This window comes from Ciconia boyciana, unplaced genomic scaffold (assembly GCF_034638445.1).
Source record: "Ciconia boyciana unplaced genomic scaffold, ASM3463844v1 HiC_scaffold_37, whole genome shotgun sequence".
NCBI classification, from domain to species: Eukaryota; Metazoa; Chordata; class Aves; order Ciconiiformes; family Ciconiidae; genus Ciconia; species Ciconia boyciana.
In genome coordinates, this window is record NW_027328405.1 from 120,770 (window position 1) to 134,178 (window position 13,409).

General features: G+C 52.8%; 1 protein-coding gene and 1 non-coding gene across 2 annotated transcripts; both read right to left on the minus strand.

Annotated features, from left to right (window-relative positions):
- Positions 1-4,131: 4,131 nt before the first annotated feature.
- On the minus strand, positions 4,132-4,205 carry TRNAN-GUU (transfer RNA asparagine (anticodon GUU)). The gene has a single exon. It is a non-coding gene; the product is annotated as a tRNA-Asn (tRNA).
- Positions 4,206-9,700: 5,495 nt separating this feature from the next.
- Positions 9,701-10,291, minus strand: LOC140645711 (olfactory receptor 14C36-like). Its single transcript, XM_072849177.1, has one exon. It carries the CDS (start codon positions 10,289-10,291, stop codon positions 9,701-9,703), a length of 591 nt encoding a protein of 196 aa, XP_072705278.1.
- Positions 10,292-13,409: the final 3,118 nt, after the last annotated feature.

Sequence of the window (13,409 nt, forward strand, 5' to 3'; positions counted from 1 at the left end):
CCCTTCTCAGGACAGGGGGACAAAAGACGACAAAAAAGCTCGTGGGTTGACATCAAGACAGGGAGATCACTTACCCATTACCTTAATGGGCAAAACAGACTCAACAGAGAAGACCTCCAGCAGCTCCCCTTTATACCGGGAGAGGGAGTAATGTACCTGGCGGTGCTCCTGAGAGAGGATGGTGCCACAGCAGGGGAGGCACCGTGAGCTGCAGTGTAGGGAACCAAGACTCAGCCCTGTGTCTTGGGGTTCCTGGCTGGCAGTACCAGTGGCTGCAGCCCCCAGAGACCCCCGACCCTGCGAGCAGCAGTGAGTCCCATTTCAATCACTGGGAGCTGCTCTGACTGCAGAGGGCCTGCTCACAGAGCTGGGGGTGGTGGTGTGCACCCCGCACCTCTCATCCATGGTGCTTTTTGGGTTCCCAGACTCATTGCAGTGACTGTGGTGACAGCCCTGCCTGGCTGGGGGTCGAGGGCAATCTCGATGTCCCAGCAGTGTGGGACTTCAAGAAACACAGAATGGTTGAGGTTGGAAGGGACCTCTGGAGATCATCTGGCCCAACCTCCCTGCTCAAGCAGGGCCACCTAGAGCCGCTTACCCAGGACCATGTTCAGATGACTTTTGAATATCTCCAACAGTGGAGACTCCCAGCCTCCCTGGGCAACCTGTTGCAGTGTTCGATCACTGGCACAGGGAGAATGTGTTTCCTGAAGTTCAGAGGGAACCTCCTGTGTTTCAGTTTGTGCCCGTTGCCTCTTGACCCCTGGGGTACACTGCGAGTTACTGGTCTGCAACTAGATTTTTTTTCACTGATCACCGCTCTTTGGGCCCAGATGGTCAGTCAGTTTTCAGCCCACCTCACAATGATCATCCAGCCCACACTTCAACAGCTTCTGCCATCAGCATCTTATGGCAGACAGTGTCAAAAGCCTGGCAGAAGCAAAGGCAGACAAGAACCACTGCTCTCCCCTTGTCTACAAAGGCAATCATTTGATTGGAGAAGGTTATCAGGACAGTGAAGCATGACTTCCCCTTGGTGAATTCACGCTGACTATGCCTGATGATTTTCTTGCTGTTCATGTGCCTGGAAATGGTTTTCAGGATTAGCTGCTCCATCATGTTCCGGGAGATTAGCTTTCTCCGTCCGGGAGAAATCTTCATGGTCCTCTACATGGTAAGTCTGTGGGTGCAGGGCAATGAAGCTGCGGTTCCTGGAGGCATCTCCTAAAGTTGGCACATCCCACAGGGTACGTGACCTGCAATGAGGATTTGCACAGTTTCCCTAGTGTAGAGGAGGAGGATGTGCTGCAGAGCAGGGCTCCTCTGCTGCACCCTCAGAGGGACAGGGCATGACAGCTCCCTTTTCCCAGGGATGGCTGCAGGGCTGTGCAGATAACTGTGCACCCAGGGCTGCCCAGGGCTGTCCTTCAGAGCAGGGTCCCTCCACCCCAAGGCGCTTTATGCTGGAGTGGGGACTCTGGTGCCTGCCAGGGTCAGCACTCAGCCTGCCCAGCGAGCTCCCCACAGCGCTGTGGGGAGAAGCTGTGGGTGGAAGGAGCAATCCTCAGCAGGGCAAGAGGATGGTGTGTGGGTCAGGGCTGCTCACAGCTCCACATCACCCCCGGGACTTTTCCTGGGGGACTTTTCAAGAGGAAGGTCAAAGCAGGGATTACAGAAAAGGCAAGGAGCTTTGCAGGGTCTGGGGTTTTTTTAGTTCCCTGCTGTTGGGGGGTGTGGGGAGAAGAAGAAATGGAAAAGGGGCTCTCAAGTTTGACCAGGTCACTGAGAGTTCTGGACTGTCACCTTGAGTGATCGGTAGCGTGCTCCAGCTGCATACTCCTGCCCTCTTACCTACCCAGGCACATCTGACATCACAAGCACCTGCACAAGCCAGCTGCATGCTCTGGCCCTACTGCCTACGGTGCCACCAGCGTCATCACAAGGAGATGCAGGCGCCAGGGGCGACCTCTGGCCCCGTACCCTACTTGGCATCATGTCACATCACAAGCACCTGCACAAGCCTGGGACCTGCTCCTGCCCTAAGAGCTACAGAGCCACCAGTGACATCACAAGCCCCCGCACAAGACGCGCGCCTGCTCCAGCTTTATCTCATACAAAGGCACATGTGACCTCGCAAGCACATGAAGAGGCCAAGTGCCTCCTTCTAACCCAGCGCCTACTCATACACCTATGACCACACAAGCACCAGCACAAGCCAGGCTTGGGTTCCTAACCTATCACCCAGTCAAGCACATATGACATCACAAGCACCTGCGGAAGCCAGGTGCATCCTCCTGGCCTATCAGCTACTTAGCCACCACTGACATCAGAAGCAGCTGTACAAGCCAGGGGCCTGCTTCTGCCCTATCACCTCCTCAGCTACCTGTGACACCACCAGCACCCGCACCAGCCAGCTGCATGCGCCTGACACCACTGCTACAGAGCCACCAGTGACGTCACAAGCAGGTGCACAAGCCAGCTGCAGACTGGCCTATCAGCTACTCAGCCATCAGGGACATCATAAGCAGCTGCACAAGCCAGGGACTTTCTCCTGCCCTATCAACTACTTGTGAACATGATGTCATAAGCAGCTGCACAAGCCAGGGGCCTGCTCCTGCCTTCAAAGCTACTCAGCTACAAGTGACATCACAAGCACTGGCACAAGCCAGGGCCTGCTCCTGCCCTATCACCTGCTCTGTCAACTATGACATCACAAAAAGGTGCAGAAGCCAGGAGCCTGCTCCTGCCCTAAGAGCTACTCAGCCAACAGTGACATCACAAGCACCTGCGGAAGCCCGGTGTCCATTCATACCCAACCAGGGACTTAGCCACCAGTGACATCAGAAGCAGCTGTACAAGCCAGGGGCCTGTTTCTGCCCTATCACCTACTGAGACACCTATGACATCACGAGCACCTGCACAAGCCAGCTGCATGCTCCTGCCTTACTAGCTGCAGAGCCACCACTGACATCACAGGCACCAGCAAAAGCCAGGTCTTCCTTCCTACCCAAACAACTACCAGGACACCAGGGACATCACAAGCCCCTGCGGAAGCCACGTCTGGCTCCTGCCCTGTCACCTACTCAGGCACCTATGACATCACAAGCACCTGCACACCCCGGGGTCCTCCACCAGTTTTCTTACTTGTGCTCTTCAGATTCTCTCCCCCATGGAACCGGGGGGTGAGGGGGGAGGGGCAGCGAGTGGCTGCGTGGTGCTTAGTTGCGCACAGGGGCTAAACCACGACAGTGAGCAAGGAGGAAAAGTCTTCTGTCAGCAGCCCAAGGAAGTCTGCAGGGCAATGAGCCAGTTCCTGTGGGGGACTGTAATTGCCCTGGCATCCACGGACCAGGCAAAACAAGGTGCAAACAGTCTGGAGCACCGTGGGACAACTTCTTAATACAGCTGCCCAGTGGGCCAACAAAGGCCCTGGGTGCTCACCTGGATCCCGTACTGGCAACCAAGGACAAGCTGGTCAGGGATGTGATAATCACGATAAACAACTCCTCACACACACACACACACAGAGACTGGAAATGGGAAGGAAAGAAATGATGTAGGGACAATACTGTCTGAGGGGTCTTGCCATTGGATGATAACAGTTAGAAAGGAGATGAAAAGTATTGTTCTAACAACTTCATGCCAGACTATAATACTGAGAAATTATAACTATCTTGCCAAGGAAGAATGAAGGAAAGGAGTAACATCAAAGAAATAGAGTTTACCATCATCAAGAAGAGGAAGACCTTCTTTTAGAGCATGTTACTGCTGCTGTTCTTAGTGCCAGTAGAAATAAGGCAAATCACAGGGTGGGTTGGCCCCAGCTGGCAGCTAAGCCCCCAGGCAGCTGTTCGCTCAGTGCCCCTGAGCTGGAGGGGGGAGAGCATTGGAAGGGCAAAGGGAGAAACACTCATAGGTCAAGACAAAGGCAGTTTAATAAGTGAAGCAAAGGTGCGTGCGCAAGCAAAGGAGAGTAAGGAATTGCTCTCAGTTTGTTTTCCTTGGTCTGCCTTTGCTGAGGGGACTGAAGGGGCTCCTCTTTTTATCGAGCCATAGAAGGGTTTGGGTTGGAAGGGAGCTGCAAGGTGATGTAGTTGCAAGCCCCCTGGCACGGGCAGGGAAAGGGGAAGCCGTCCCTGGGTGGGCTTGAACCACCATCCTTTCGGTTAACAGCCGAACGCGCTAACCAATTGCGCCACAGAGACTCCCAAAGTGAGCTATGAAGTGCTTCCCTTCGGCAGGCAGATGTTTGGCCATTGCCAGGGAAGCAGAGCTTTGTCACCCAGAGTGGTGACTTGGGAAGAGAAAGACCAGAACCCGGAGTGTCCACCCTTCATCCTTCTTTCCCTGAGCACCGGACCTCCCCTCCCATGGCATTTCTGGGAGCAGTCCTCTCTCATTCCCTGCCCTCTGCACACCATCCATCTGCAATACAAAGGTGGGCACCAAAGGAACTCCTCCTGGAGCCTTGCACAAGCACTTAGACCTCCAAGAGCACAGAGGAGCCTCAGCGAGGTCCTCCCCTCACCAAGATGCACTTCCTCACCTGGTGTTTTTAGGATGCACGCATGGTGACAGGAGAAACGTGGTCATCCCCTGAGGATGACAGGGAAAGCCTTGAGAGCTTCTTAGCGTCTCAGGTAGTGATCAGGCAGTGATTGGCAGTGCGTACGGATGCGAGAGAGGGTGTAGGGAACTCGTCAAGAAGCAAGGCAATGGTTGAGGGCTTTAGCAAATCTTTCCAACCTTGTGTGAGCCCAGCAATGGAAAGCCGTTGATGTCTGTGGGTGGAGGAGGAATAGGTCTGCCCTGGGAATGTGGCTGAAGGCCCCTGCACAAAGGAGAGGTTTCCATCATGTGTGCATGCCTCAGCCTGGGAGATGGGGAATGCCCTCTGCTGTGGGGTGGCTAGACAGTGCTCAACATGCCCCATGAGCTGACCTTCCTCTCTTCCTCTCCTTCACTCCCCAGCCTTGGACACACCTCAGGAAGCTTTTCACTGCTTTAGAGGCCGGTTCTTTTTTTTCAGTACCTGCAGTTCAGGAACTTGGCACCAGAGGGCTCCTTAACATGCAAAATGCCATACCAAGCCAAGTCTCCCCGCAGAATTCTCCCTAATGCTTCAAGTCTCGTGGGGCTGAGTTGAGAGACTCCAGGAGTGCAGCCAAACGGAGAAGATTTCAGTAATAAATATCAATACAACAGGATGTCTTCTTTCACCACTTTTCTTTACTTTTCTGCTTACAGAACAAGTGATATCAGCCTTCCCCAATTCCTATTCATCTCCTGATGGGTCTCCTGATGAAGTCTGGACATGTAGGAAAAGGAAGATCCTTTTTGTACAACACGGTGTGGGCAAACTCTGTCCCCCCCCCACCTCCCACACACCCTGCCATTTCTATCATCAGCCACCTGGGACTTGCATCATGCTCTCTCAAATCCAAGCTTTTCCCACCATAGTCTGCAGCTGAAGGTGCATTTGCACCAGTTCCCACCTGCTGTAGTTGGAGAACCAGTTGTGCAGTCACAGAAGGATGGTTCTTACCTGCCAAATAAAAGAAAAAAAGAAAGGAAAAGAAAGGCATAGTTCAATAAAAAATAAAAGACATTCCTCAGCTGCCTATGAAGTCCAAGTTGCCTCCAGTGAAGTCCGCTTTCCACAGTGGGTAACCTTAGTGGAAAACCTTCAGCGAGATACGTATGAAGGGACAGGTAGGAACATAATGCAGGATTTGGCTGAAGGCAGCATCAGGCAGACTGCAGAAAGATGAGAAGGGGGCCCTTAAAGGAGCACATGCGGAAAGATATGACAGGGTAGTGAGAGTCAATGCAGAGGAAGATCAATATTTCTTCTCCTGAACGTAGTATACAGGCTGGAAATTTCCCTGTTGGCACCATGGCATCATGTCACCCACATTAACTGTGGTGATTTCCGTGTATGGGGCTTTATTTATCAAAGACCCCAGGCATGGGTCAGTGAGTTGAGGCACCACAGCTGTGAGCTGCAACTGCCTTGGGCAGAACTTGTCCTGAGACCAAATCTCTCACTCCCTGCTTGGTAATGGCACTAACCAGCCATCTGTCAGACAAATGTCAGGCAAGGGATGTTATCACCCCCCACCCCTGACTCATCACTGGTGTATCCACATCTGGAATAGTGTGTCCCAGTGTGGGGTTCCCTGTTCTGGAGGAGTGGGGAGGAAGTGTCGCGGGCCCAGAGGAGGTCTGCCAAGATGGGGTTAGGGGCCATGTGTGGAATGGCTGGGAGGTGGGGGCTGCATTGGCCTCATGAAGTGGAGGCTCAGGGGAGTATAGTAGTAGCCTGGGAAAGCTTGATGGTTACTTTGAGAGATAATTGCATGTTTTTTGGTAGTGGGAAAGAGCGTGAGAAAGGAAAACCGCAAGAAAGTGCAGTTGTGGCTGTCCAGATGGACGTGAGGAGACAGAAATGTCTCTTGAAGGGTAGCGCTTTGGCACAACAGGTCACTGAGAGGGAGTCTGGGTTAGCCCGTGATTTTGTGTTTGAAGGAGCAGCCAGTGAGGATGGAGGGACGTCAGTAAAGGTAGGGACATGGCGGGGTGAGAGCAAGGTGGGGAAGTGTGTTGGATATCTACAGCCTGCAGGGAAAGAGGCGCAGGCATGGGACAGTGTAGGACAGCCTATGGTGGAGATGGCCAAGGGTGCTGGCAAGGCTGAAAGGCCCTGACAGAACTGAGGTCTTGGTCCCCCTTGGCTATGGCTGATGTCTCTGCCACCAAGGCCTATGAGGAGACGCATTGCCCTCATGGCACTGAGGCCACATTGCCTCCTTGCACAGGAGGTGTCATACTGTTGTCCTTCACTTGGCATCACACCCCCTCCCCATCCCATGAAGAGCCCTGAGCCATGTGTGAGGGACAGGCTCTCTCTGCTGAGGGGCTGGGGTCAGGGCTTGGCATTCGGCTTGACAAAACACACCAAGGCTTTACTCCGCACCAGAGCCACCGGCACTTTGCCTTTGCCTGCCTGGCATCACCGCCTCCAATTTTCTGCTCTAACGAGTCCATGGGGAGGCTGCATTGGCAACGGCCCTCAGTGGGGCTCATTAATACTCCAAGAAACTTCAGCGTTTGCTTCTGACTTTGACTCCTTGAGCAGTTTGTGCAACCTCCTCTCAGCATTGCCGCTGCATGGACTCAGCATCAACTACACCATGGGGCTCATTAGAAGGCAGAGAGCCCTCAGGTGCCTTGTCTCTTGCCATAATTTTCTTCAAGTCTTCAAGACTTCTACAGCTAATTGGAGAGGTTTCAGGATGGTAGTTAAAGAGGAAGAGTTCAAGGAGCTTTTAAGAGAAAAGGATTTTTACTTTTTAAGGTCATTTTCATTTATTTTTTTGTTTACAGAAGAAGTAAGAGCAGCAATTCAAGAAGCTTTAAAACACTCTTCTCAACTGTATGCCAAGTCCAAGCTGCATCGAATGAGGTCCATCTTCCACAAGGGGTATCTGTACGAGAACTGTTTTAGACAGAGAGCTAGGAAAGGGCAGATAGAAACATAATTAAGGAGTTGACTCCAGAGTTAATGAGACTTCTCAGAGATGGGGCAAGCTTCTAACTCCCTGAAGCTCAAAGCAGCCACAAGATAGTTTGGTGGTGTCTGAAGGGACAAAGAGCAAGGGGAGCTGGATATCTGGAGAGCCATGGGAAGGGCCGATGTCCAGTGCATTTTATATGCACTGGACATTTTATATGCACAGCATTTTATGTGCTGTGCCTTTTATTAAAAGCACTCAATGGTTTTAGCTTGAGCTTGAACCAGTCGTAGTTTGAAAACCTCCCAGGACAGAGACTGCACAGCCTATCTGGGTGACCTGCTCCAATGCTTGGTTGAGCTGATGGTGACAAAGTTTTTTCCTTATGTCTAGGCTGAACCTCTCCTCTTTCACCTTCCACCCATTGTTTTTGTCCTCCCACCATGCACCATGGTGAAGAGCCTTGCTCTTTATTCTCCATGACCTCCTCATAGGTAATGGCAGGCTGTGATGAGGTCCCCCTAAGCCTTCCCTTCTAGGCCTCTTGGCCACTTGGCCTCTGCTCACAAGACAAGTGCTCCAGCCCCTGACCATCCTGGGGGCCGGCCTTTCACTGAACCCACTCCAGCTTGCCAACACCTTTCCTGTATTGGGGATCTGAAATATGGATGCAGTATTCAGGATAACCCCTTCCCTCAATCTCCTGGCCATGCTCCTGGTCATAGCAATCAGGACGCCGTTGGCCTCCCTTGCTTCAGGGCACACGGCTGCCTCCTGCCCAGATCGCTGAGCACCAGGACCAATCCCACAGGGCTGCTCCCCAGCCAGAATGCCCCCAGCCTGTGCCAGTGCCGTGGTTAGTGCCCTGCAGGGGCAAAAACTGGCATTTGTCCTTGTGGGAATTCCTGAGGCTCCTGCCAATACGTGTTCTCCTCCTCCTTGCGATCTTCCCATAAGCAAAGACTCCTGGAGACCTTTTTGGTAAAGTCTAAGGCAAATGGAGTCCCTCAGCCCCATCTGCATCCTCTGTTATTAACTCACCCTCCCCATTCAGCAGCAGCCCTGCATTTTCCTTGTTCAGCCTCGGTCTCTAGTGAGCGAGCGAAGCTCTTCTTTTTGCTCTTGACTTTCCTTGCAGCCAGCTTCAGGTGAGATTTGCCTTTCCCAAAATCATACCTGCACAACGAAGTCAATGCACATGAATTCCTTGTTTGTACCTGTCTTTGCTGTTACCCTCTGGACGGTGCTTCATGGTCCCATCACTACCCTGTCCCCTGGATGGCCAAGCAATGAAGCTGCAAATACTGTTCCAGCCCGGCCTCCTCTCCCTTGTGCCTGCATGTCTCGGCCCCAGTCCATGAACCCTGGCTCTGCACCACAAACCCCCCTGGTGTGAGTCCTCACCCTGCATGGTCACACAGCTCAGCTAATTTTGGTGTTGTCCTCTGCTAGGCACTTTCCAGCCCGGCCCAGCCACTCGGCTCTTCTCACCTCCCCAGCAACAGAGCAGCCTGCCTCGAGCTGGTGCACGCAGAAAAAGGTTTCTCTTGGTCATTTCTTCCCCCCTGGAAACACGGAGTTGCTCATTTCCTCTTCTCCAGGGACATCCCTGTCCCAAGACAGCCTTTCCCCATGGGAATGTATCTGTGCTGGCCTGGCCAGCCACTCGGGCTCCCTCCCCGTGCTCCGTGCAGAGCCCTGAGCTGATGGTGCTGCTGTGCAGAGTGAGCGGGCTGTGGTGCCTGAAAGCCGTGGGTGGACAGTCCCAGGCAGACCCGTCCTGACCATTCACCATCTCCATGGGAAGCGGTCACCCAGGTCAGGCATCCTTCCTCAACATATCGCCCCGTACCCTCCTCCCCTGAGCCCATGGAGAAGCCAGGAACAGCAGCAGTCTTGTAGGGGCATCATGTCCCCCCGTGTAGGGGAAGAGAAGGCCAACATCTGGACACTGGCACTGAGGAAATCCCTTTTTATTACAGAGGTGCAACACTGGAGACCACCTGTACCATCATGCCAGAGACATGTACAAAGGTCGCTGGGTCAGACAGACTGGGTTCATGTCTCTGCAGAAGTGAAGCAAATGCAGACATTACTGGACAGCCATGATTATCACAAACCAAATGCCCAAAGCAAAGGGGGTTCCTGAGATGAAGAGGAAATCCCTGTGAAGAGACATGGGCAGCTTATTGCTGCTGAAAGACAAGTGGCTGAATCAGCTTCTTCAGTGTGTCTTTGAGCTCCTGGATTCTCATGCTGTAGATGAGGGGGTTCAACGCTGGGGGCACCAGCGAGTACAGAGCAGCCATCACCAGCTCCAGTGATTGGGAGGAGGTGGAGGGGGGCTTCAGGTAGGCAAACATGCCAGTGCTGAGAAGCAGGGAGACCACAGGCAGGTGAGGGAGGCACGTGGAAAAGGCTTTGTGCCATCCCTGCTCAGAAAGGAACCTCAACACGGCCCTGAAGATCTGCACATAGGACAGCACAATGAAAATAAAGCACCCAAAAGCAAGAGAGACACTACCAACACGAAGTCCTACTTCCCTGAGGTAGGAGTTGGAGCAGGAGAGCTTGAGGATCTGGGGAAGTTCACAGAAGAAGTGGTCAAGGGCATTGCCTTGGCACAGCGGTAGTGAAAATGTATTGGCAGTGTGCAGCATGGCATAGGGGAAACCACTGCCCCAGGCAGCTGCTGCCATGTGGACACAAGCTCTGCTGTCCAGGAGGGTCCCGTAATGCAGGGGTTTGCAGATGGCAATGTAGTGGTCATAGGCCATGATGGTGAGAAGAAAATATTGCCCTCCAATCAAGAAGAGAAAGAAAAGGACCTGGGCAGCACATCCTCCCTAGGAAATGGTCCTGGTGTCCCAGAGGGAATTGGCCATGGATCTGGGGACAGCAGTGGAGATGGAGCCCAAGCCGAGGAGGGAGAGGTTGAAGAGGAAGAAGTACATGGGGGTGTGGAGGCAGTGGTCGCAGGCGATGGTGGTGATGATGAGCATGCTGCCCAGAAGGGCAGACAGGGAGATGCCTGGGAAGAGCCGGAAGTGCAAGAGCTTCTGCTGCCGTGTATCTGCAGACACCACAAGGAGGAACTGGGGGTAGAGCTGCTTTTGGCCATTTGCTGCCTCAGGGCATGGGACACTGTTCAAGAGGGAAAAGAGAATGAGGAGTTACGAGAGAGTTCTCTGAGAAAATGAAAGGAATTTCTCATGGATCCTCCCCACTGCTGCACTCACCCCCTTTCCCTTTTCAGGAGACCTTCCTTCACCTCCATGGCTGGAGCTCTGGATTGTACTGGCTGAGTGTGCCATGAGGAGCAGAGCCTCTGCTGACTGGCTGCCCAGGAATCAGCCCTGCTCTGCAGCAGTGGGTTCATAGGAATGGTAGGGGCAGGTGCCAGACCTGAGATGAAGGAGGAGATCACAATCATATGTCACCCTGATAAGAAACCAGCCACAGCCAAGAGCAGAGGGATCCACTGCAGGCCATTAAATGTCTCACCTCTTCTCAAGGTCTCAGCACCTCACTTGTAGCCAAAACTACACATGGCTCATTTCACCAACCCAACACCATTTCTTCATTCATAACATCTCTGCGCTTCTCCACGGGGCTTTCAGATTACACAAAGGTGCTATGGGGCAGAGTTGCATGCTGGAGGGCAGCTCACAGCTTGGAAGGACACCTCAAGGAGATAGCCAAGTGTCCTAGTGATGGTATGTCATTAAGGGATGACATCAACATTGCTGGGCAGCTGCTCTCAGCCTCTGTGCTCTTCAGAGGGAAATGGGCAAGATGCTGGAGAGCTGCCCCAAGGCTCTGCTGGAGCTCTGGCTGCAGAGGAGGTGGCTCAGTGCCTTGGACCCCACAGCCCTGAGGGCAGAGGCTTTGCTGGCTGGGAGAGGAGGCAAGGGGGCTTGCTCAGAGGAAAAGGGTCTGCGTTGGAGAGGATGATACGGAGTTTTCTCAGTTCTCCCTCCCACAACATTTTTGGGTTTACTTTCCTCTCATTCCCTGATGAAATCCCTGATGCCTGGAGATATTCCCCCTCCAGGGGATGTTATTGCAAGGCCACTCTTGAGAATCTTTAGTCACTCATGATGACTGGGAGAAGTGCCCAAAGACTGGATGAAATCAAATGCCAGTCCTATCTTCAAGAAGGGCAAGATGGAGGACCCAGGGAGATACAGACCAGTCAGCCTCATCTTGACCCATGGGAACACAATGGAGCAGCTAATCCTGGAAACCAAGTGTGTGCTGGATGATCATTGTGAGGTGGGTTGAATATTGGCTGAACAACTGGTCCCAAAGAGCGGTGATCAGTGATACAAATTCTAGCTGGAAGCCACTAACTAGCAGTGTACCGTAAGGTTCAGTACTGGGTCCAATCCTGCTCAAAATCTTCATGAATGATCTGGATGATGGGGCAGAGTGTACCCTCAGCAAGTTGACTGATGACACCAAGCTGGGAGGAGTGGCTGATACACCAGAGGGTTGTGTTGCCATCCAGAGGGACCTGGACAGGCTGGAGAAATGGGCTGACAGGAACCTCATGAAGTTCAACAAGGGGAACTGCCATGTCCTGCCCCTGGGGAGGAAGAACCCCATGCACCAGGCTATGCTGGGTGTCTCCCAGCTGGAAAGGAGCTTGGCAGAAAAGGCCCTGGGGCTTCTAGTGGACACCAAGTTGCCCATGAGCCAGCAATGTGCCCTTGCAGGAATGGAGGTGAATGGTATCCTGGGCTCTCTTTGACAAATGTTGCCAGGAGGTTGAAGGGGGTGACCCTTCCTCTCTCCTTGGTACTGGTGAGGCCACACTTCGAGTCCATTTCTGAGCTCCTCACTACAGGAGAGGCATGGACATATTGGAGAGAGTCCAATGAAGCGCCACAAAGATGATGAAGAGACTGGAGCATCTCTCCTATGAGAAGAGGCTGAGAGAGCTGGGACTGTTCATCTGGGGAAGAGGAGGCTCAGGGGGCATCTTATGAATGTATATAAATACCTGAAGGGAGGGTGCAAAGAGGATGGAGCCAGGCTCTTTCCAGTGGTGCCCACTGACAGGACCAGAGGCAATGGGCACTAACTGAAATGCAGGAGGTTCCCTACAAACATCAGGAAAGACTGTTTTTACTGTAAGAGTGAGCAAGCATTGGCATAGGTTTCCCAGTGAGGTTGTGGAGTTTCCACCCTTGGAGATATTGAAAAGTCACCTGCACATGGTCCTGTGTAAGCCCTGAGGGATGAGGGGCCCAAGAAAGCTGGTTAACATTTAAGCCTCCTCCAAGCTCAGGAGTAATGTATCCCAACAAAGAGGAAGTTGGGCAAAAACACCCCAAGGCCTGCATGGATGAACAAGGAGCTCCTAGTCAAACTCAAACACAGAAAGGAAGCCTAGAGAGGGTGGAAGCAAGGACAGGTAGCCTGGGAGGAATACAGAGAAATTGTCTGAGCAGCCAGGGATCAGGTTAGGAACGCTAAAGCCCTGATAGAACTAAATGTGGCCAGGGACGTCAAGGGCAGCAAGAAAAGCTTCTATAGGTACGTCAGTGATAAAAGGAAGACTAGGGAAGATGTGGGCCCTCTCCAGAAGGAAACGGGAGAGCTGGTTACCTGAGATATGGAGAAGGCTGAGGTACTCAATGACATTTTTGCGTCAGTCTTAACTGGCAAGTGCTCAAGCCACACCACCCAAGTTGCAGAAGGCAAAGGCGGGGACTGGGAGAATGAAGTACTGCCCGCCATAGGAGATGATCAGGTGTCAGACATCTAAAGAAGCTGAATGTGCACAAGTCCATGGGACCTGATGAGATGCATCCGTGGGTCTTGAGGGAACTTGTGGATGAAGTTGCTAAGCCACTATCCATCATATTTGAAAAGTTGTGGCAGTCTGGT

Coding starts and splice junctions, on each gene's coding strand:
- LOC140645711 (XM_072849177.1), bottom strand. CDS start 10,291: ATGGCCTATGACCACTACATTGCCATCTGCAAACCCCTGCATTACGGG.